We start from the raw sequence: 25,026 nt of genomic DNA, 5'->3' as shown, positions 1-25,026 counted from the left end.
AATCTTAAGTCTGTTCTGTCCCATTTCTGCATCAGACGAATGCATCACAAAATTCAGAGAACTGTGAATACTGAATGATAGCTGCATTTCAGTTCATATATCAGTTTGGGAAGTGCAAGTTATATAGCTTCACATTGCCTCCAGTACCTGAGGTGGTTTTGCCTCTCAATATCAGTTGCTAGGGAACCTGAGTGGGAGGATACTGTTGCACTCGTTTTCTTGTGGGCTTCCCAGAGTCATCTGGTTACTCACTGCGGGAACAGAATGCTGCACTGAACCAGTAGGGCTCTTCTTATCCAGATGTTGTGCTGTGAAATTAAGTTAAACTTCACAACCTTGCCTAATTGAAAAAAAAGCCTGGACTCTACAGGTAATTGTTGGTGTAGTAGTTTATGTGTCAGATTTGAACTTGGGAGGCCCAGCTTTAAATGTCTGTTCAGCCAGGAAGCTTGCTGGACGACCTAGCTCTGACTCTGTTAGAGAAGAGTGGGATAAAAATGCAATGAATAGGCTTCTCTTAGAAATTGCTGGGATTTTTCCTTTTACCTGAGAATAGAACACGATTGAACTCTTTGGATTTAGAAAGAGCAGATGAAATATGGGACTTGGATGCAATGTTTTCTACTTGAATTATTTTGAAAGATTTTTTTTATTTTTTAGAATTAATGTTCTAATGGTATTTTACCCTTTGAAACATTAGAAAAATGCAGGCAGACAGAATTTTGGGAGAAATCTTCCCATGAATATTTTTGCCGTTATAGAATTGCTTGGTGGTGGTTGTTGTTCTCATTTGTTGTCAGCAGCCAGAATCGATTCAGGTAGGAAATGCAAAAGTGTTGTGTTACATAATGAATGGTTAGTAACTGAAGGTCAGGAAAATGGCTGCTGTAGGTGGTGGTGGGGAACTACTCACCCATGACTCAGTGTTATGTGGGTGAATTTGCTTGACAGCTTTGTGTATAATGGTAAAGAATGAAGGAAATAACTGGTTTAGCTGTGATGACCTCCCACCTTTCTGCTTTCTTATCTTTAAGCATAGACTAAGGGCACAGTCTCATGAGTTGTGCCCACCATGATCATAAGCCCCTGAACCCGGAAGCTTATGTTCATCCTATACAGGGCGGGAGGAGCAGCAGAGGTGATCTTTGCCTCCCCGTCCTCCCACCCTGCAGTTTTTGCTAGATGGGCTTTTTTGCCTGTCTGGCTGGGGTGCTTCGGAGGGGTAGGGCAAGAGGCTGGAGGAGGCTCAGGATAACTCATATCCTGGCCTCTTCAGTCTCCTCCTCTTCCTGCCCACCAAAATGCCCCCTTCTCCAAGGTCGAGTTCCCAACCTCAGAGAGCTGCTGGCATGGTTCTTTCCACGCCTGCTGCAAGGAGGAGGGGGGATGGTTGGAGCTCTGATTACTCCCTCTGAGGTCGGAGTGCTGATTCTGACCTCAGATCGGGAAATCGGAAATATCCTATGACCCCTCAGATGCTGTCTAGGGGCCATAGGATTGCTCCCTAAAGCATAAGTTCATTTACATTGCTTGATGTTTGTACACTTTTTTTCTGTTGAAATACTGGTAGGATCCCATCAGCAGAAAAATCCTGAATATGTGTTGGGTAAAGCAGATTGTTGCTGTAGCTTTGGCAAGGTTCCTTTGGTAACCTAGGAAAAGAAATGTGGTAGAGGGATGGAGGGGCTTTGTAAAGAAACTAAACTTTTATCTCTAGCTCCTTCATATTTTGTCTTGTGCTTGTGGCTTCTGCCTAAAGCTATATTTCTATTTCAAGGCTCAACTGCTAGTGTGTGGAATATTGTAAACTGCAGCTACTAGTTAAATACCAACATTTTAAAAGCCCGAAACATCCCTTCAAAATAGTCTGATATGGGAACATAATTTAATTTGGGAGTTAAACTATGGATTTATGAGTGTGAAACTGGATAAGAGCCCCAAGACAGTCCAAGAAGGAATCCAGTGTAGCATGGTGGCTAAGCTACGAATCAGGAAGTCCTCTGTTTATATCTCATCTCAGACATGTTCTCACTAGATGGTCTTAGGCAAGCCAGTCTGTTAGCCTCACTTCTTTTATTTATCTGCAATATGGGAATAATAATACTTGCTTATCATACCAGCTTGTTGTAAGGCTTATAATGAGATAATACATGTGGGGTACTTTGAAATGTTATTCAAATGCTCTTTGTTAAACTTGGACTTATGATCTCAGGTTCCAGACTCCTTCCCACTCTGATCTCCTGGTTTCTCTCTGCCAGTTAAAGGGAGCCATGATAGTCCTTTTGTAGGCAGAAGTGTTGATGTTTGATATTCTTCTTGTGGGTGGGTAGAGGGAGGGAGGGAGGGAGGAAGGAAGGAAGGAGTAGTTAATTCTTGATCCTGTTGAGACTCTCCAGTAGGATTTGAGCTACTCATTTTCACTCCTCCTTTTTTACCCAGACAAGACTGTAGTGTGGTTTCCCATGCCTATCTGTTTCAGAAGAGGGGTTGTCTGTGTCCATCTCCCCCTCCCGGTCTAAGAGGTGCTTGTGCTACAAAGAGCTGTGCAAGGCATATATCTTACTGTGATATCAGTCCTACAACTACCGTTCGTTCTCCCTTCTTGAGTCTTAAACAGCTTTGTAAATAACCCCACAAAAGCTACTAACCTGCATACTTCTTTAGCTGCTGTGCTGGGACATGGCAGAGGAAGGATAGAGAGCTGCAAATCTGTCCCTGCTCGCCATCCAGCACAGAGTGTACCATCCCTCCTCCATCAGCCCAATCAATCACTTGAATGGAATTCCATGTACTTGCCTATATGTAGTTTCTGGTTGCCTGTGGCTACCAGGCTAGTGCTTAAATACAAGGCTGGTGTTAATGCATTTATGTCTTTTTTGGAGGCCCTGTTTGAGATGGCGAAGGAGTAATCAGTTTATCGCCAAATGTATAAATGTTGAACTGAGCTTAGAGTGTGTCACTGTCCAGGGCCCTAAACTGTTGCAGTAAGTGCCTTTTAACATTTATTTACAATATTTATATACTGCTCCACATCAGAAGATTTTGAAGTGGTGAATAACAAAGGTAAAAGAATAAAACACCAGGTTAAAACAGTTAAAACATTTTTTAAAAAGACAAATTCCAATAAGGTCGAGTTTAATAAATCTGGTGTTTATTAGTGGGTGAAATCAACAATAAGGACATAGATTGTAACAGAAAGTGCTTGAGTGTTTTGAAAATCCAATAACCTGAAGATAATTATCTTCTAGTTTGCATGTTGCTGTGTTATTTTACATACTTGATGCAAATGAGTTACTGTTGGTTTGTTGTTGTTTTGGGGTTCCATTGACTTTTCTAGCAGAGTGTTCTTTGTTTATGCCAGTTTGTTTCCTTATTTATTTTATATGTGATCAATTTTTGGTAATGGACTTTACCTGTTTATCTTTTTTCAGGGAATGCAGAGAGCTACCAATGTCACCTATCAAGCACACCATGTCAGTAGAAATAAGAGGGGTCAAGTGGTGGGGACCAGAAGTGGCTTTCGGGGCTGCACAGTCTGGCTAACAGGTACAGTATTGTTGCCTACAGGTTTGCTCCATGGAAGAAGCAATCCTGTGGCCTCTAGACAGTGGCTAGACAGCCATAGGATATCATGTTATCCAGGAACCGACCTCGGAGCCCGCGCTCCGAGGTCGGTTCCTGGAGAACCGAACTCCAGCCCTGTCCTCCGTGCTCACAAGAAGAGCGCAGAGCGGCCAAAAAGCATGGCTGGGGGCGTTCCAGGGCAGGGAGGGTGGAAATGTCTGTACAACACATCCTATGTGTCGTACAGCAGCTTCCTTCCCCGCTCCATCCTCCCACGGCTAGTCCGCAATTGGCTGTCTAGGCAAAAATGCAGGGCAGGAGAAATGCCGCAGGAATGATCCCCTCTGTGCTTCTGCTGCCCAGGTTTCTCTCAAATTGGCTCTCTCTCACAGATATTTCTTATTTCTGTCCCTACTGCTCATTTGTTCATGTAATGCTAACACAATCTTTAGAGAAGGCTACCATGCTCGCCTCTTTATTGTCAACTAGGCAAAGACTATGAACATACTGGAAAGAGATAATAAGAGCGGCTGAGGAGTTACTTTAAATGTTATGGCTTGGATCCTTCATTCATCTCACCATCTTGCGCACTATTCCCAGCGGTCACCAGCCCCCACAATCAGATATTCAGAGGGTCCAGGGAGAACTCTGTTCCGTTCCCAGGAAGAAAGTTAGAATCCAAATGCATGCTTTTCCCATATGAACAGCAATTTGGCTCAGGAAAAATGTGAAACTCTTAGCCTGTCATGTATAACTATCGCACTTGCATGGATTTCATTGCAATTCCACACACTGGGAAACTTCAAATTTTAAGCCAGTATAAATGCAGTGAATTACACATTTTCATGTATAGAAGTGCTCTCCTAGTAGGAGATCTGTAATGTTCAAAGCAGCTAATGTTCTTAATGTTATCTTAAAGAGAGGAAGTTATACTGATAAACTTTTAACAGTAAAGAGTCATGTATCCGCTGTATCTAGACTGAAAATGGGAGTGTAAAGAGTTAGGTTTTAGTGGGTCTCAAAGGGATAAATCTTCTGACTTCTAAGAATGCCACACGAATGTTAAATGTAAAACAGTTTTAAAAAAAGAAGTGTAAGCATACAGTAAATCTGCAGAAACTGTGTAGCTAAGCCTACAATCCTAAGCACACTTACTTGGATGTGAATCCCCTTTCTGTGGCTTACTTTGGTGTAAACATGGTTACGATTGTGTTTCCACTTTTCTAAATATGGTAAGCTAAGCAAGCCTTCATGATATTTGAGTGTCACTCCATCAACTGTGTTTATACTTCTGAGTAGTTGTGCACACTTATTTTGTGACATTTTGGTTGACCTAATAAAGCTATTGCACTAATATGGATTTTGTGTTTGCGTGGGCTTTTTAAAAAAAATGAATGTAGGGCTGTCTGGAGCTGGGAAGACCACAGTTAGCATGGCATTGGAGGAGTATCTAGTATGCCATGGAATTCCATGCTATACATTGGATGGTGACAATATCAGACAAGGCCTCAATAAGAATCTAGGCTTCTCACCAGAAGACAGGGAAGAAAATGTCCGCCGGATTGCTGAGGTTGCCAAGTTGTTTGCAGATGCTGGCTTGGTGTGCATCACCAGCTTTATTTCTCCTTATGCCCAGGTGAGCAACTTGTATCCTCATTATATAGTACTGTGTTTATATTGTCCTATTGACAGTTTCAAGTACATGGTCAAATATTTCATCCATTTGCTTAAAATGGCCCATTGTACAGCCTTTTCAATCCAGGCCAGTAGGTTCAGGATGCAGTGAGTGTATTCATACAAAATGGCAAGAATACAGATAATCCTGGTTTATGGTTCATGAACGGTGTGCTTGTGCATGCTGCTTGATTGCTCCTGCTTGGCTCTTCCCACCAGCAGAATGCAAGAACAGAACAGAACAAACAATGCTATGGCTCTTCTAAGGACCTGATATTCAATATTAAAACATAGTTCCAAACAACTTTGGATTATCCAGTGTTACCTTTATTTACTCTAAGGGGAGGCCAGTTCACTGACCAGTTTCAAAAAGAGCAAACTATGTGCAAGAAACTGTGTATCCAAACAGACATGCACACTGATGTTTCTGTGCCTTACTATAAGTAGACACAGAAGCACCTCTCTCTAGACATGGTAACGTTTGTCTCTGTACTGTTAGCTGTTGCTGAAAAACTTGCATTGAAAAGCTACTCAACAAGGTTGGAAAATCCCATTTCTTAAAACTTCTCTTTGCTGTGTAGGAAGAAACAATCTAGTGCTAACTTTCTTGGTGTTACAGACTATGGCCTAGTCTATGCATGCATGGAAAGCAAAAGGGGACATGTTCTCAAAGGTGGCAAAGGGCAACTTGTTTATTTGAGCTTTTGTCTCTGAAATGAGTTAGGCTTAAATAAACAAGTTTCCCTTTGGCACTCTTGAACACATTCCCTTCTTGCTTTCTGTTCATCCCAGGTGCCTCCATTCTGGTTCTTGTTCTCTACACATGCAGCAGAAGGAGATTGTAGAATCCTGAGATGGTAGAATGAACTATACTGCTTTAGGGTGCAAGTGGGAAATGCTGTTTTTAGTGCTGCCCTATGTAAAAAAAAAAATATCTTCTAGTAAAAACAATAGTACATCTAGAAGAAATGTTCAGGCCCCTCCAGCTCCCTGTTGTGCTAGTTTGTAACTTCTGCCCAGAGAACATTGGTTATTGAGCAGATTAACAATATAATACATGCATACATACATACATGCTTGCTTGGAGTTATTCACCTAGGGCAGCATTCTGAAATGGCATTCCACAACCGGGTTGCTGTTGCTGAGAAAAACTTCTCTGTTGTAGCTGAGTGACATAGCTGCAATGGAGGAGGCACACAGACAAGGATCTGAGCCTAAGATCTTAGAGTATGAGCAAATTGGTAGTAGCATTGGGATCCTCTGCCTTCTTCCCTATTCTCTTTTTTCCATTTATGCAACAGAGGTTATTAACCCCCCCCACACACACACACACAACTCTCAGCCTTTTCCATTCCATTTTCCCAGTGGCACTCTCCATAGTCCATGTAGATTAAATCTGAAAAGGAGTGAAGCCCCATCCCACTCACTCTCTACTATGAATGTTGGTTCTGGCAGTGAAGATCTTTAGTTATTTATTTAGAGAGCAATCCTGTGGCCCCTACGATACTGGGATACTGTCTAGGATACTGGGGGATTCCCCCCTCCGAGACTGGAGATAGTGCTCCAAGGTTGGAAGGGGGAGTCTGAGATTCGACCCTCCTCCCCTGCCCCCTTGCGGCCAGTGTGGAAAGAACCATGCCGGCTGCTCTCCGAGGTCACTAAAGCAACCTCAGAGAGGGGGGAAAGGGGGGCATTTCAGTGGGCGGGGAGGGGAGGAGACTGGAGAGGCCAGGATATGAGCTGTTCTGAGGCCTATTCAGTCTCCTTCCCTCCTGCTGCAAAGCGCTGTTGCTAGATGGGCAAAAAAGCCTGTCTAGCAAAAAATACAGGGCAGGAGGACGGGGAGGCGAAGATCACCTCTCCTGCTCCTCCTGCCCTGCATTGGATGATTGTACGCCTCCGAGTTCAATAGGATTGCGCCCTCATATATACATCCCACCTTTCAACTATAAATCGTACTCGAGGTGGATAACAACAGTGAAGTACAACATGAAATTAAAAACTTATAATTAAAACGTAAAAGCCAACCAATTAAAAAATCACACCCACCAGTTAAAACAAGAAGCCGAAAGTCTGTCTGAATAAAGATGTCATTACACAAACAGAACTCTCTTCAGGCACCAATTAAACAAGGAAAGTACACTTTCAAGCATGGTCTCCCATTGTGTACTCTTGCTTGAGACTTTGTGGCTATACTAGAATTCTTAATGGTGCTGCCCAAGCTAGTGCTGTGGTGAGCAACCTGGAATTCTTGAATATTTGTGCGTGAGATTGCAAAAATTGTCATATAGAAGGCCCTAAATTCATGTACTTCTATGACAACCTTCTTCAACTTGGTTCTGTTCCAGATGTGTTGGACTACAACTTCCACCATCCCCAGCCAGCATGGAGTTTGGGAGGGGTGGGGGAATTATTCTAGCAGTTGTGCTGTGATGGAAGCTTCCCCCAAGCTCCTCCAAAGCACAGTGTGGTGATCTCACACCCCTTCCCAGTCTTGAAATGTGAAACAAGGGCTGTTGCTTGTTGGTGCATTGCACTTTGGAGGTGCTGTGCCACAATCACAATTAGTGAATTGTACTGCTATTGGGACCGCGGTGGCTTAGTGGTTAAGACGCTGAACTGCAGACTGGAAGGTCGGCAGGTCAGCAGTTCGAGACCCGAGTGCCACGTGACGGAGTGAGCTCCCGTCTTCAGTCCCAGCTTCTGCCAACCTAGCAGTTCGAAAGCAAGAAATTGCAAGTAGATAAATAGGTACCGCCTCAGCGGGAAAGGTAACAGCGTTCCGTGCACCTTGGTGTTCAGTCATGCCGGCCACATGACCACGGAAGCGTCTTCGGACAGCGCTGGCTCTTCGGCTTAGAAACGGGGATGAGCACCGCACCCTAGAGTCGGACACGACTGGTTGGGGACACCTTTACCTTTTTTACTGCTATTGGACCAAGGCTACAAGGAAGCCTGCTTATATTAAAGTATAGTTTGTATATGTATCTCAGCCATCGTCCTATAGGGTGCATGCCAGAAGATTTTAGTCCTATCATTACTTTTTTCTGTCTACTGTTTCGCAGGACCGCAATAATGCTAGGCAAATTCACGAAGTGGCAAGTCTGCCATTCTTTGAAGTATTTGTGGATGCTCCATTGTACGTTTGTGAGCAGAGAGACGTGAAAGGCCTCTACAAAAAAGCTCGTGCTGGAGAAATTAAAGGTGAGCCTCAGTGTCAAAATTCTTCCATGGTAATGACTTTAATTTATTACATTTACATTTCACCCTTCCCCCAGGGAGCACAAGGTAATGTACATGGTTCTCTCTTCCTATTTTATTGTCACAGCAACTCTGTGAGAGACAGTCACTGATGAGATCACCCAATGAACTTCATGATTGAGTGGGGATTTGAACCCAGGAATAGTCTAGGATTCTAGCCACTACACCACACTAGGTCTTGGTTGCATGGATTACGTGAAGGAAATGGAACTTGTCAACAAAGTTTCCAGTTTAGAGGCTGGAGTACATTTCTTAGTAAAACAGTGGATAACTGTTCTTAGCAGCTTCCTTATTGATATTAACATCTTTATTTCTTACCAGCATTGTTACTTCAGTGTCTATACCAGGGGTGTGCAGAAGGTAGACCTGGACCTACTAGATGATTTGCAGTAGATCAGCAAAGGTTTTTGGCTCCCTATTTTTTTTTTAACAAAAGCAACAACAAAAACGTCTCTCCCCTTTCTAAATTAAGCTATTAGAATCTGAGACCTGAAGTAACTCAAATGTTATTTGTATGTGTGGGTCATCCCAGTATATGGCTTATGAGATACAGTAGGTAACTGAGTCCGCCCTCTGAGCTACCATTTTGCATCTGGCTCTGTTTGTTGGATCTTGGGGTTTTAGTAAAAAGCCAAGTAGATCTCACAAACCTGATTTCTGCCCATACCTGTTCTACAGAGGGCTTGTGCAGTCTCTGTGCCTGCTTCCCTTCCATCAGTTGTATATCCATTCTGCTTAGGTAGGAGTCTTCATCTTGACACTACAAGATCATATGTTATCCTAACCATATATACACTCCTTGTATTGCTGTTCCCTTTGTTCTAACTGGGAGCATCTAGGTATTCCTTACTATACTAATAACAATAATAGTCATAATGTAATCTCATGCAGTCCATCTGCTATCTGTAATGCTAGGATACAAAAGGCTCTGTTTAAAAATGCAAGGCAGTTATTAACTGTGGTGATGGTTCTGATGCTTTGAGGACATTCAGTATTGCAAAGAGCAACTTGCCAATTAATGAGCTAGTGCTGGGATCAGCCCCCCATCTCTTTTAGTGTAATGTTGGGTGGCTTGTGAGACACAGGGTGCTTCCCTTGATGGGGAAGCATAACATATCTATAGAAACATAATGTACGGTGCTGGCTCTCAGGAAGTATTATGTTACAAATCTCTGATATCCTAGAGCCCTGCAGTAGCAGTACTGCTAACAAAGTATGTCTATGTAATAAGAATTGGTTCCCTTTTAATTCTGTACCATTTTCTCTTACTGTCATGAAATAGAACCAGATGTTACTTCAAAACAGACCTTAGGAATTTTAGTTGGAGACCATCAAGAAACTGAGCCATGTTTACAGGTGATGCTTGAATGTTAGGCATTACTGTTGCTCTTTGAATGCTTTGACTTTTATCCTAGCCCAAACCAGCTGGGGAGATTGCATCTCTTAAACCAGAGGTGGGCAACTTCTAGCCCTCCAGCTGTTTTTGCCAACAACTCCCATCAGCCCTCACCATTGACTATGCTGGCTAGGGCTGTTGGGAGTTGTAGGCCAAAATATCTGGAGGGTGACAAGATTTGATCACAATGCCTAACTGCACCAGCTGCCCTGGCTGCTGGTGTGTTTCCAAGCCCAATTCAGAGTGCTGGCTTTGACCTATAAAGCCGTAAACCGTTTGGGACCAAGTTACTTAAAGGACCGCCCTCACCCATATCAGCCAGCCCACACTTTAAGATCAGAAAGAGAGGCCCTTCTTATATGCCCACCCGTGAGAGCAGTGAGGTAGGTGATCACACGTGAGAGGGCCTTCTCTGCAGTGGCCCCACACCTTTAGAACAAGCTGCCATCGGAGGTCTGCCATGCTCTGTCATTGCAGGCTTTGAAGAAGGCCTTGAAAACATATTACTTTGCCTTGGCCTTCTCTTGATATGACTGCTCTTGTTGCTGTTACTGCTGTTAACATTGTTGCTGGTTTTATTGTTGGCTTTTATAGTTTTCATTTTTATGTTTTTATCACTTTTAATATTTTAACTGTTTTTATGTATACTATTGCTGTAAGCTGCCTTGGGAGGGCTTCTGCTCTGAAAGGCGACCAAGAAATATTTTAAATAAAATAATTTGCTGCCCCTGCCTCAAACAATGGTAGGTATAAGTATTCGATCTTTGCAGGCCTAATAGCTGGAGTTAATTTCTACCATGTACATGATGGGAACTGACAACAAAGGTTCGCATAGTTAAAGCAATGGTATTCCCCATAGTAACCTGTGGCTACGAGAGCTGGACCGTAAGGAAGGCTGAGCGAAGGAAGATAGATGCTTTTGAACTGTGGTGCTGGAGGAAAATTCTGAGAGTGCCTTGGACTGCAAGAAGATCAAACCAGTCCATACTCCAGGAAATCAAGCCAGACTGCTCACTTGAGGGAATGATATTAAAGGCGAAACTGAAGTACTTTGGCCACATCATGAGAAGACAGGATACCCTGGAGAAGATGCTGATGCTAGGGAAAGTGGAAGGCCAAAGGAAGAGGGGTCGACCAAGGGCAAGATGGATGGATGATATTCTGGAGGTGACGGACTCGACCTTGGGGGAGCTGGGGGTGGCGACAGCCGACAGGAAGCTCTGGTGTGGGCTGGTCCATGAAGTCACGAAGAGTCGGAAGCGACTGACCGAATAAACAACAACAACATGATGATTTATGCTTTTCCAGCTAGTGCAGAGGATATAATTGTCTTATTAATGCCAGCGCGGAACACTGGGAGTTGGCACCTCTTCTGCAGGCAAGAATGGAGGAAGCTTTTATTATTGTGCTGTCTGGCTTGGCAGCATTATGTCTTGTTGGAGATCTCCTACTGCCTGTAGCGATGTGAGTTTTCCAGAACACTTTGAACTGAAACATTTTCCTGGAAGTTTTCTTAACAAATTTGGTTAATTTGTAGTGAGTAATTTGCACTGGAACATTTTCAGTGTGCATTTGAACACTTTCTGATGTCCTAGAGAGTGATCTAATGTAGCATGTTTATTTTACTTGTATTTAATAAGCAACAAGTCTGATTTTTTTTTTTTGCCCCAATACACCACAAACACATAAACTAAAATATTTGAGGAAGAAAATTAAAGCACACGTAATGTGATTTAAATGCTATATTATGTAGACAATTTTATTGGAATACTTGTAAAAAAAGAAAAGAAAAATATCATGTACTTTCCATAAAATGTTTAAATTCAAGAACCACCCTGCACCTGCAAAAAAAGGTACTGAAAACTGTTGACATACTAATACATTTTAGCAACCCAAAGAACTGTGTATGAAATGCTGACAGTTACTCATCTACACCTTTGAAACTGCCAAGCTTGCCTAACATTGTATTTGAAATTGGCATCCATTCATTGTTACTAATGAACTTGTGAAATGGAAAAAATTTTCCATAGAAAAACAAAGCACAGGAAAGTTTTCCGGAAAATTTTCCACTCTATATCCCTGTCCCCCTGCGTGCAGCCTGAGAGCTGATATATGCTTGCATTTTTGAGTCAGATATCCAGAGGGAGACTAAGGGTGCAGTCCTACGGCTGCTAGGCAGCGGCTAGGCAGCCGTAGGATAGGTCGGTTCCCAGGAACCGACCTTGGAGCCTGCACTCCGAGGTCAGTTCCCTGAGAACCGACCTCCACCCCCTCCCACGCTGCCTTGTAGGTATCGCAGAATGGCTCTGCACTCAGAAGACGAGCGCAGAGCGGCAAAAACGGGGCATTCCTGGGGGTGTGCCGGGGCAGGGAAATCGGAAGTGCTGGTACAACACATCCTATGTGTTGTCTGGCTGCCGCTTCCTGCTCTCCGAGGCCCCACAGTTAGACAGCTGAAATCGGATATCTAGCCGCAAATGCAGGGTGGCTGAAGTGCGGAGGGGACAATCCCCTCCGTGCTTCTCCTGCTCTGCATTGGATAGGCAGTCGCCACCTATCCCCATAGGATTGCGCCCTCCATAGCTCATTTTGCTCACTATCAGAACGAGTCCTAGTCCGATAGCTTAGTATGTTCCCAGCTAGTTGTCTCCATGATTTTATCTTTGTTCTAGACAGCATAACTGTTATGTGTAAGCAAGTGAATCTGAGAAACATTTCTGATAAACATGGGCAACGTGAGGGCTGCATGTGGCCTGCTGTGCCATTTTTGTGGGGGTGGGGGGGCTGTCAGGTGCACTCACAAATTTGCTCCTGTGGTTGCAGCAAAAATGTGGTGATTTTGCCACAAAACAAGATGTGTAGGGAGCGTGTGCCTTGTTTGCAAGTGGGAATCATGCTGTTGTGGCAATTGCTGCAGTATGGGTGAGGAGCACCTCCCCCAGTGGGTGGGGGGGGGGCAGTACAGCCTCTGATCACTGATGTTGCCCACCCCTGGTCTAGAAGTAGGATGGGCTGGAATTATGGAGGTTGTAGTAACTTACTCCTGAGCTCCATTGTGGATGTCTGTAGCTTAGATGTTAGACGCAGACATTTGCTGAGCATGGTGTCACTGAAGCCTTTTTGATAACTGATACCAAACACGCTGGATTAAACAGAATCCACATCCACGTAAACAGAATCAGAAATGGCAGGCCATTGCGAAGCTTCCTAGTATATTTAAAAGTATTAAAGACCTCTTCACCCAAATGATTAACATCTCATCACTTAAAATATTTTATCCGTTTTATCTTTAACAACTTTGCTAATGCTATTAAATACTCAGATTTGGTGAGTGTACATTAAGCACATTAATGGACACTGAGCACATCCAAAGTTTGGCACTTTAAAGCAAAATTTCAGGTTACCTGTTTTTGTGGAAAGAATTGTAATTTAATACTAAATTTTGCTCTAAAGGAGGCATAGTATAAATGAGGCATTGGGTACCGGAAGTACCTGGGCATCTTAATAGCACTTCAAGTAAACATTGTACTTGGAGATTTAGCCTTGCACAGGAACAGAAACTTTTTTTCAGGTACCAGCAGTATGTTTTTAAATTATCATGCCCTCAGGATCGTTCCAGTCTTGTAATTCTGCAAATTCGTTATCCAAAAATGTGTGCATAATCCCACCACAGGAAGATGTTCTGTAAATAAGAGACCAAGATGACTTTCAGTTACAGTGGCATTATTATTCCTGGAAGGGCGAATAAAGGACAGGCATATTAGATGCACCTGCCAAAGCAAGCAAGCATTTAAACTAGTGTCAATCTACATTTTACTTTATGTACCACACAGTTCAGTTTCTTTTTCTTTACTCTAAGGTAAGTGTGCAGGTTCCAAATCAGGACCATAAAGCATGGAGTGCGGGGAGGTTTAATCCTTCCTTCACCAGCTGCTTCCCTCCTGAAATCCCCCTCCCTCTGCACAGAAGTTAAAGAAAGAAACAAAGGCCTCAACTGACACCAATGGAGACTTCCCCCCATTCTTTAGTTGTTGGGTGTGTGCGTGGGGCGGATTTCAGGAGGAAAGTGGCTGGGAAGGATTAGACATCTTTTCCCCATGTATGGTAGTCCCAATCCAGATTGGGGCCCTGCACACTTAGTTTAGAGCAGGGGTGGGCAACTTGGAGGAGTCCAGGGCCATTTTTGCCCCTGAACGCTGCCCACAGGCTGCAGTCTACTGGACGACCTGAAAAAAATATGACAAAATGGTGTCCAGGGCACCACAGAGAGCCAAGAAGGTAAAATGTAGCTTGTTTGCAAGCAAAATTTGACCCCTTTAGCTGCTACAGACTCCTAGAAGGGTCAAATCTAGGTTGCAAGCAATCTAGATTCGACCTTTTTTGGTGCTCTGTAGTGCCTCAGTAATTAGCGTTTAACCCAAAGGAGGTAGAACAAAATTTAAAATTCTGTCAGCCTCCAGCAGGAACATCAAGACCCATCTGAAATGAAGAAAAGTATTTAGTTCTGTCTTTCATGCAGGTTTTACTGGCATTGACTCGGAATATGAGAAGCCTGAAGCCCCTGAGCTGGTACTCAAAACGGATTCCTGTGATGTCAATGACTGCATTCAACAAGTTGTGGAACTTCTGCAAGAGAGGGTATGGAGTCTTGTGGTGTTAACTTCTAAGAATTCTGTAAAGTTGGTGGCTTAATATTGGATGCACAAGTAAATAGCTTATTTTAAAAGCGGGGTGCAGTGTTCAATGAATTAATGTTTTTGTTTGACTAAAGTAAGAAAGTGCCTGTGACTAATTGGACAACAGATTTTAAAAAACAACGGCATAGTTAAATGATCTTTGTTGATGGTTTGTGAACAGTGGGTTGTTCGTGGTTGACAAACAATGGTTTGTTGGTGTGGTTGGGCTCACACGGCACAACAACCCACAGTTCAGTGACAACCCACACTCAACCCATACCTAACCTTGAGTGTGGGTTGTCATGTGAACCCAGTCATTCTCTCTTTCTCAAAGATGCAAATTCTGCTTCTGAGATGGTGCATGCTGTGATGCGTCCAATGTACCTTGTAAAAACAGGTGAAGTATGTTCTTCAGAAGTTTTTTTTTATAATATGCAGATGTAGGCAGATCTAATAAATTAATCAGCTAAAACTGGTACTATTAATCATAGAATCATAGAATAGTAGGGTTGGAAGGGGCCTACAAGGCCATTGAGTCCAACCCCTTGCTCAATGCAGGAATCCAAGTCAGAGCATCCCTGACAGATGGCTGTCCAGCCTTGTCTTGAACGCCTCCAGTGTGGGAGAGCCCACCACCTCCCTAGGAAATTGGTTCCATTGTCGTATTGCTCTAACAGTCAGGACGTTTTTCCTGATGTTCAGCCAGAATCTGGCTTCCTGTAACTTAAGCCCATTATTCCGTGTCCTGCACTCTGGGATGATCAAGAAGAGAACCTGGCCTTCCTCTCTGTGACAACCTTTCAAGTACTTGAAGAGCGCTATCATATCTCCCCTCAGTCTTCTCTTCTCAAGGCTAAACATGCCCAGTGCTTTCAGTCTCTCTTCATAGGGCTTTGTTTCCAGTCCCCTGATCATCTTTGTTGCCCTCCTCTGAACCCTCTCCAGTTTGACTGCATCCTTCTTAAAGTGTGGTGCCCAGAACTGGACACAGTACTCCAGATGAGGCCTAACCAGTGCAGAGTAGAGGGAACTAGTACTTCCTGGGATTTGGAAGCTATGCTTCTATTAATGCAGCCCAAAAGAGCATTTGCCTTTTTTGCAGCCACATCACATTGTTGGCTCATATTCAGCTTGTGATCGACAACAATTCCAAGATCCTTCTCGTTTGTAGTGTTGTTGAGCCACGTATCCCCCATCTTGTACCTGTGCATTTGGTTTCTTTTTCCTAGGTGCAGAACTTGGCATTTTTCCCTATTAAATGTCATTCTGTTGTTTTCTGCCCAGTGCTCCAGCCTATCAAGATCACTTTTAATTTTGTTTCTGTCTTCCAAGGTATTAGCTGTCCCACCCAGTTTTGTGTCATCTGCGAATTTGATCAGCATTCCCTGCACCTCCTCCTCCAAGTCATTAATACAAATGTTGAAGAGCACTGGGCCCAGGACTGAGCCCTGCGGTACCCCAATCGTTACCTCTCCCCTGTTTGAGAAGATTCCATTGATAAGCACTCTTCGAGTCCGATTCTGTAGCCAACTGTGGATCCACCGGATCGTTGTTTCATCTAGCCAACTTTGAGCTAGTTTGCTTATCAGGATATCATGGGGCATTTTGTCGAAAGCTTTGCTGAAGTTGAGGTATATGATGTCTACAGCATTCCCACGGTCGACAAGGGAGGTTACTTGATCAGAAAATGAGATCAGATTCATCTGGCAGGACTTGTTTTTGACAAATGCATGTTGGCTTCGAGTAATCACTGCATTGTTTTCAAGGTACTTACAGATGGATTGCTTTATCATCTGCTCCAGAATTTTCCCAGGGATTGATGTCAGACTGACTGGTCTGTAGTTCCCAGGTTCCTCCTTTTTACCCTTTTTGAAGATAGGAACAACATCAGCCCTCCTCCAGTCATCTGGCACTTCCCCCATCTTCCATGATTTCTCAAAGAGAATAGACAGCGGTTCTGAGAGTTCTTCTGCCAGTTCTTTTATTATTCCAGGATGCAGTTCATCTGGCCCTGGAGATTTGAACTCATTCAAAGGAATTAGGTGTTCCTTGACCGTATGCCTATCGATCTCAAGCTGCAATCCTGCCCCTTCAGCCTGTACTTCACCTTTGCCAGGGGGTTCATAGACCCTCTTTTGGGAGAAGACTGAGCCAAAGTAGGAATTGAGCACCTCTGCCTTTTCTTTGTCATCTGTTATCGTTTTGCCATCCTTATTTAATAGCTGAACCACCATTTCTTTCCTCTGCCTTTATTACGCACGTAGCTGAAGAAAGCCTTTTTGTTTTTAGCATCCCTCACTAACCTCAGCTCGTTCTCAGCTTTAGCCTTCCTGACGCCATCCCTGCAATTCTGTGCTACCTGCCTGTACTCTTCCTTTGTTACTTGGCCTTCTTTCCACTTCCTATATGTGTCCTTTTTTGTTTTCAGGTCATCCCCAAGCTTTTTGTGAAGCCACATTGGCTTCTTCTGTTGTCTTCCACCTTCTTGTTGGAATTGTTTGTAATTGTGCCTTGAGAATTTCCTTTTTTAAAAGCTCCCACCCATCTTGGACTCCTTTTCTCGTTAGCGTCGCTTGCCATGGGACCTTACTGATCATTGTTCTGAGTTTATTAAAATCAGCTTTCCTAAAATCCAGGGTATGCGTTTGACTACATTTGGCTTTTGCTTCCCTTAGAACCAAGAACTCAAGTATAACATGGTCGTTTTCCCCCAGAGTTCCTGTAACGGCTACTTTATCCACTAAGTCATCTCTGTTGGTTAGGATCAAGTCAAGGATAGCTGATCCTCTAGTTCCTTCGTCTACTTTCTGTAGGAGGAAGTTATCCACCACACAAGTCAGGAATTTCCTGGAGGGGCCATGTTTTGCAGAATTTGTCTCCCGACAAATATCGGGGAAATTGAAGTCCCCCATTACTACTACATCATGCTTCCTTAAAACATTGGCTGTTTGCTTTTCAAAAGTTTCATCCTCGTCTTCTCCTTGGTTGGGTGGCCGGTAGTAGACTCTGACCACCAGGTTCCTTTTATACTTTGCTCCATTTATTTTCACCCAGATGCTCTCGATGGGGCTACCAAGCTCATCCTCCTGTATTTCTGTGCAGAGATATGTATTTTTCACACACAGTGCAACCCCACCTCCCTTTCTGTTCCTCCTGTTCTTTTTGAACAAGTTATATCCTTCAATTACTGTATTCCAGTCATGAGAGTCATCCCACCAAGTCTCAGTTATACCTATCAGGTCATAATTTCCCTCTTGTATTAAGAGTTCAAGTTCGTTCTGTTTGTTTCCCATACTCTGGGCATTAGTATATAGACATCAAAGACCATGTGCTTCATAGTCTGGCTTTCTTCCTACATGTGTCTGAAGACTATTATTGGGCGCTATCAGAGCTGTTCTCTCCATTGCAGTGCATGCGTCTATGTCCATTGTTACCCCCAACATTACCTCTCCCTTCCCCGTAGGATTCAGTTTAAAGCCCTCCTGATGAAGTTCTTCATGCTATGGCCAAACACATTCTTCCCATCCTTTGTGAGGTGCAACCCATCTCTTGCCAACAGCCTATCTTCCAGGAAGTATAGCCCGTTGTCCCAGAATCCAAATCTCTCTCATCGGCACCACCTTCGTAGCCAGTCATTCACCCGGGTAGCCAGTCATTCACCCGGATTAATCAAGTAAGAGATCTCTAATGAGGTGATATCTCTATTTAAAAAGCTGTATTTGGGTTTTCTTTTCTCCATGCAATTGACATAGTATATAGAGAGAATGGGACTGTGCATGCTGTCTCTGCTGTTGCGCCCCCATGCTGCCCATGTTTTGGGGCATGTCTGCAGAGGGGAAGTCTGCTGAATGCATCTAGGCCATCCCTGTGAGCTGGAACCCAGTGTTCCAACTCATAGATACCCCCTACATGTGTTCAGTAGGCTTCCCCTCTGCGTACGTTTTTCCAAAGTGTGAATACCATGGGGGTAGAACAGGTAGGGGGCAAAGCCAATGTGCACAGCCCTGCTCTCTCTACATATGATGTTGCTTGTGTGCAGAAAATAATGCCTGAAATGTGAAAGCCCAATATAGTATTTGATTTATTGTTTGATTTGTTCCCCTCCGTTCCACCACAAAATGATGCTCGTGGTACTCTATCTAAGCAACGTAAACGAAGAGATTAGTTTTACAGAGCTTGAGATGTTTCAGTCTTCATTTGAAAATGGATAACTAATAAGATATACTGAGGGCTGTTCTAATATTTCCTGTTAAGAAAAAGCCAGAATTAGGCTGCCACAATAACAAGTGATGACCTTCAGTTTAGGAAGGGATAACTGCAGTTTATGGGTGGTATAACATATGAGCCACAGTTTACTGATTTTATTGTTATTGCACTAACTTTCCATTCTTGAAACTGGATAATTTGAGATTGGGGGATAAGTATATGCATTGAAGTATCTTTAGTACTTTAAAAATTGAGAGCTTCGCAATAGCAAAAGTTGTTCTGTTCCAAAGCCATGATTCCGAAAAGGCATACTGTAAGAGTCTTTAGGTTGGATCCAACCTTCATGCAACAGGATGTCCACTTGCTTCCTCTCCTCTCCAATTCCACCTTCAGCAAATCTGCTTCGGAGGGTCACCCCACCCTCCAGAGCAAATTTGGGGAGGATGTAGGGGGCTGCAGGATGAGGGGAAAATCCCTTCCACCAGCGGGAGGAAACCGCTTCCGGAACAACACCGTCAGATAAAACCCTTTTTGTGGGCTCCTGGACTCCTACCTGTGCATGCTGCAGACATCATAGTAGAATGATTTGCATGTCAGGAAGTGGGGGGTGGGTAGGCGAAGTATGAACAAAGATGATATTCTGTGGAGGTGCTCTTAATTTTGAGAGCCTTTTACATTAGAATGTTGCCTCTCTCAAATAGAAATAAGTTATTTGCTGTTTTGTTATCGTATGAGTAAATGAAGGTGGAAGGTGTGTTGCTGTTTTTTGTTTTGTGTTTGCTGTGTTAATGTGTACTTGTAAAGCAGTGTGTGCTTTGTAAGATATGGAACTCTGAGAGGTTTTTCTGACTCTTCTTTTGGATAGGAGAAAGCAATGTGGGCTTGCTGTGGGTCTAGATTGCTGCCCAGAGCTCAAATGAGAAATCACTTGAAGGCTTCCCAGTGGGGGTTAACAGTACGCCAGATAACTCTGTCAGAAAGAGAAAAGGAAAGAGATAGGTGTTACTACTGTGAAGGCTCTCTTGCCACAAGACTTTTTGGAGCATCACACAGAACTTTTGGAAGAGTTGAAGTCACCAAACCCCTCAAACATTTGGTGTTCCTAGTAGTGTTTATTAGTAACCCAGTTTATTCTGTTGTATATGTGCAGTAGCACTTCCATTAGATGACGCAAAATCAGGCTTCTACTGCCCCCATGGTTCTCACAAAAATCTTTCCTTTGACAGTTATCAACCTGAGAACCAATATATGGTATACAAGGACTCACCTTGTTTCATTGCAGACTGTTTTAAATCAGTTATAACATTCACCTACTTTACCATAATGGTTCTGCCTAGAGGCTGTGCATGTTCCATTCTGTTCCCCGTATCGTAACAGGAAGGAAGATTAAATGTTTTAAAGTCTATGGGACTTTAATTCACACCCAAAGGAAAGAAAATGGTGGATCGTGTATATTCATAGAATCATAAAGTAGGGTTGGAAGGGGCCTACAAGACCATCGAGTCCAACCCCCTGCTCAGTGCAGGAATCCTAGTCAGAGCATCCCTGACAGATGGCTGTCCAGCTTCATCTTGAATGCCTCCAGTGTGGGAGAGCCCACCACCTCCCTAGGTAATTGGTTCCATTGTCATATTGCTCTAACGGTCAGGACGTTTTTCCTGATGTTCAGCCGGAATCTGGCTTCCTGTAACTTGAGCCCATTATTCCATGTTCTGCATTCTGGGATGATCGAGAAGAGATCCTGGCCTTCCTCTCTGTGGCAACTTTTCAAGTACTTGAAGAGCGCTATCATATCTCCTCTTAGTCTTCTCTTCTCAAGGCTAAATATGCCCAGTTCTTTCAGTCTCTCTTCATAGGGCTTTGTTTCCAGTCCCCTGATCATCTTTGTTGCCCTCCTCTGAACCCTCTCCAGCTTGTCTGCATCCTTCTTAAAGTGTGGTGCCCAGAACTGGACACAGTACTTCAGATGAGGCCTAACTAATGCTGAGTAGAGGGGAACTAGTACTTCCCAGGATTTGGAAGCTATGCTTCCAAAATGCAGCCCAAAATAGCATTTGACTTTTTTGCAGCTTATATTCAGCTTGTGATCTACAACAATAGACATTGTCAACTCAGTTATAAACATTGGTTTTCCTTTGTTTGATTACTCAAAATTAATAGCTCAAAATAAAAGTTCATTACTACTGAGTCATCCAAACTCTTAGACTATGTTTTGTAATGTAACTGATACACCTTCTAGGATGTAGCATCCTGGAGCTGGCCATCTTTCAAATAAGCATTGTTCACTTGACTCCCTCCTTTGTAGACCTCTAAGGATTCTTCCCACAGCTCGCCATCCAAAGAAAGGCTTATTCTGAGCTGTGTGCATTCAAATAAAACAGTATGAAACAAAGTTCTTGGTGCTTTTTCAAAAGCCTTAACAAACAAGTCAGCATTTTATTTCAAATGAAGAAATTTAAAGCTCCAAGTTAGCAGAGATAAAACATTGAATTATGGGCAGTTCATTCAAAGAAATCTTATACAGTTCAGAAATGGAAGGTTATAGTTTCATATGGGGGTGTGTGTGTGTGTGTTTGTTTGTGTGTATGTGTGGTCCCTCCCCTTGCACACAGAGGTTAATAATTAATGTTTGTATGTGATGTCTTGAGAAGTTAACCTATTTTTAAAGAATATATACACAAGTGAAAGTCACTTTTTCCTGAAAAATTAACTTATTCAGGATAATTTCTGCCTGAGTTGCATCCTTGGATAGCTACCTGAAAGAGCATTCTCAAGTGGTGAAGGAGTTGTTATGCTTAGACCCTGGGAAGGATATTTTGGAACCCTCAAAGGCTTGCTGTGACATGTTTGCTAGGCACTTTGAGGGGAAAATCACTTCTATCTGTTCTGACCAAGACGCTATTGATACAGTTCCAAAGGAGGTGTCCAGAGCACTGTCTGGTCTAATTTTGTGGGATCATTTTCTGTTGTTGTGACCTCAGAATGTGGACAAGGTGCTTGGAGAGGTTCACCCTACCACTTCAACCCTTGCTCATCTTGGTTTCTTACATCTAGCCAAAGGGACTTGACTGAGTCAAAGAGGTTATTAGTGCCTCATTGGGAGAAGGAGTGGCCCCAGTCACCTTGAAGTGATGCAGTTGTGAGACCACTTCAGAAATCCTTTGCGACACAGAAGGTTGTGACAGCTATTGCGCGGTCACAAATATCCCCTTTTTGGACAAGTTACTCAGGGGGCGGTGGTGGTAGTGATCCAACTAAAAGCATTTTTGATGGAATGGATTATCTAGTCCAATTTCAATCTGGCTTTAGGCTGGAGTTTATCACTGAAACAGCCTTGGTCTTCCAGATGGATGACCTTTTTCAGGAGAGAAACGAGTGTGTGTGTGCAAACCTATTGATTCTCTTTGATCTCTCAGCAAGCTTTGACTATAGTACCTTGCTGGACCAGCTTGATGGGTTCGGTGCCATGGTCATATGGTGGTTTCGCTTATACCTGGAGGGTTGGTTTCAGAAAATACTACAGGGTGGTTTCTCCTTGAACCCATGATATTTGAGCTGCAGGGTCCCACAAGGTCCCATCTTGTCCCCCATGCTTTTTAACATCTATATGAAGCTATTGGATACAGTCATCTGAGGAGTAGGAGTGAGGTGTCATCAGCACACTGATGACAACCAACTCTTATTTCTCTGTATCATCTGAATCAGGTGAGGCTGTGGAGGTGCTGAACCATTGTCTGGACTTGGTAATGAATGGATGAGCGTCTTTAAACTGAACCTGAATCTTGACAAGGTGAAGGCACTTTGTGTAGGTGGGTCCCAGGCCCAGAAAGTGGGTTTGCAACTGGTCCTGTATGGGGTTGCACTCTCCCTGAAGATCCAGTGTTGTTACTAGAGATCCAGGCCGTCTTCTCCCGCATACACCTATTTTTCTGACAATTGGCAGATGTAATCCCCTCTTAAGGGGCTATAGTATCTGCAGATATCCAGTTCTGAGAAAGAGGAAAACAGTTATAGCTGTTGTTTGATTTCTCATGATAGTCAGTGGGTAGCACAGAGCTTGGCTCAGGTTCAGTATGTGTTGAAGTGGACAGGCTCTGATTAGTCTGAGCAGAATTGGGCCATTTTTCTTAAGGGCTGAATCACAGTTCAAGTTGAATCTGGGGGGCGGTGCACGCCTCTGCTTATAAGAACTGGTCCTGAATAGTAGCAACTTGAGTGACACATGTGTCAGTGAATGGAGCATGCACAAGTTCTAGCAAACACCTCCTTGCCTTCCAGTGCTTTCCTGTCATCCTACATGTTTGCTCTTGCTTTGAGTACAAAGTACAGATGCATCAGAGTGCAGCGTGAGTTTTAACTGGAAAGCCTTTCAAGTGCCCCCCACCCCCAGTTTTTGGCAATAAGTTAAGAAACTGGGGCGGTCCACAAAGAACGAACAAACCAGAAAAGTTTTCTCCATTACAACAAAAGTTTAAATATTTCTGCCTTGAGCCCTATATTTGTTCCACTCGTGTGACAAAAAGAACCAGATTATTCTTGCGGTAATCCAACCCAGGCTGAAATCTAGGGGTTTGAAGCATGTCTAACTCTGTTAGATTATGGCCTCTGACTATTTGCACAATTGGGCACACTCTGCCCATGTAGGATGTGCATGGCTGTTCAGGGATAGACATCATCTTTGGTTTGGTAGCAAATCCCTTGTTTGATCGGTTTGACTAAATCTAGGGTTTTGTTCATGTAATCCAGTGCATGTTGCACTGCTCCGTGGAGTTCAGTTTTATTGAATATTCCATTTATGCCTGTAGTTGACTATATTTCATGTTATCTTCCTATGAATGTGTAGTGATGTTCTTGATAAAGGCACAGTTGGACTGTCATTAGGATCTGAATAGCTCTTATAATGCACATGCAGTTGTCCCCCATGTTGACAGGGCTGTGTTCAGTTTTAATATATGCAATAAATATAATTTAGTTCCTAGCTCTGAATACTGAATCAATTAATAGTGACTTAATAGCTCAGTAAAACAAATGAGATTACAGAAGGCATTGTAGCTATGTGAAACTAATAAAAGACTTTCCTTTTTCCTTTGCGAGATGTGTGGTTTTGAGTTTTCAGAACTGACATTAACTAATGATAAATGCATTGGTGTGTTTGACAAGTGCACCGAACTGGGGAGCGATGAAAGTGTTGGATATATCTATTTGTTTTTTAAGTTACTTTAATAATTCCCAAGTGAAAGTATAACCTTCAGGTTGTCACTAGAGGGCCATCTAACATAGCCTTTTCACTGAGCTGTGTGCTGGGACTCAAAAGAGCTGATGTTCTTGCCTCTGTTTTTAATCTAAAGCGATGTTTTAAAAGCTGTCTCTATATGTACCAGTAACACTAGATTTACTAATACTATAAATTACTTTAAAACATTTTATCCTTTTCATGAAATCATGGTTTAATGTTCCGAAATAAATTTTATACTGTGCACAAGTCAAGCTTTCCAGCCCAGTGTTAAAGTTGGGGGGGGGGGAATTAAGGCAAAATGCAGGTATGTATATAGACTGTGCACTGTGTGTTACATATGTGTGCTGCAGCTGAGATAGCAGACTTTGTAATAATTACACAACATGGCTAATTCTCCTGCTTGGAGCAAAGTTGGCTGAAGACAAAATGGGGTTGAAATTGAGAGAAATGCTTCATAATGCGTAAAAGCAGAATGTTTTAATGAATTGCTAAAACACTTCATAAAATGACTTGTCCCTCCACCCTTGCTCTTACATCCCAAGCAGGCATAGAAGAAGGTGTTTTTAATACTCCATACCTTTTAAAAGTTTGAACCATTCTTAGCAGTTTGATTAGAAAAAATTATTTAGCTGCAGACGTTACCTTCTCTTTGAAACAAAGCACCACATATATCAGTCCTGTCCATACGTCTTCTGGTTATCAAATATAAACATAGGTAGAACTCTATTGTTAATAAATAAGAGTAAACTGTTGACATGTGGTTATAATTCTTAACTGGATCTCTATTTCCATGTAAAATTGGCTTTATGCAGATGAAGCCTTTGAATGTAAAAAACACATAAAATGTTTCATTTTCTTCAGTTTTTATTCATGACTACATAGTTCTGCAAATTAACACTTTCAAGATGAGAGATGTTTATGGTAGAGGAAGCTTATTTCTAGGCTCCTTCCACTAGAGGTTAAAGAAAATAGTATTAATTTTAAAATAGATAAGAATCCTTGTGGTAAAACAA

The 25,026-nt window shown here is 42.9% G+C and overlaps 1 protein-coding gene across 2 annotated transcripts in view; it reads left to right on the top strand.

Moving 5' to 3' along the window:
• The window catches only part of PAPSS1 (3'-phosphoadenosine 5'-phosphosulfate synthase 1), a 90,017-nt gene that overhangs the window by 10,994 nt on the left and 53,997 nt on the right, over window positions 1–25,026 (top strand). For both annotated transcript variants that reach the window (XM_084855831.1, XM_084855832.1), the window contains exons 2-5: window positions 3,432–3,546; window positions 4,965–5,200; window positions 8,304–8,442; window positions 14,415–14,533. In XM_084855831.1, coding sequence (XP_084711957.1) covers window positions 3,432–3,546; window positions 4,965–5,200; window positions 8,304–8,442; window positions 14,415–14,533 — 609 coding nt within the window. The remainder of the gene's footprint in view (window positions 1–3,431; window positions 3,547–4,964; window positions 5,201–8,303; window positions 8,443–14,414; window positions 14,534–25,026) is intronic.

Source organism: Heloderma suspectum, chromosome 5 (assembly GCF_057233095.1).
Source record: "Heloderma suspectum isolate Gila_16-S chromosome 5, 16-S_ref, whole genome shotgun sequence".
Classification (NCBI taxonomy): domain Eukaryota; kingdom Metazoa; phylum Chordata; class Lepidosauria; order Squamata; family Helodermatidae; genus Heloderma; species Heloderma suspectum.
This window is presented reverse-complemented; position numbering and strand designations above follow the sequence as displayed.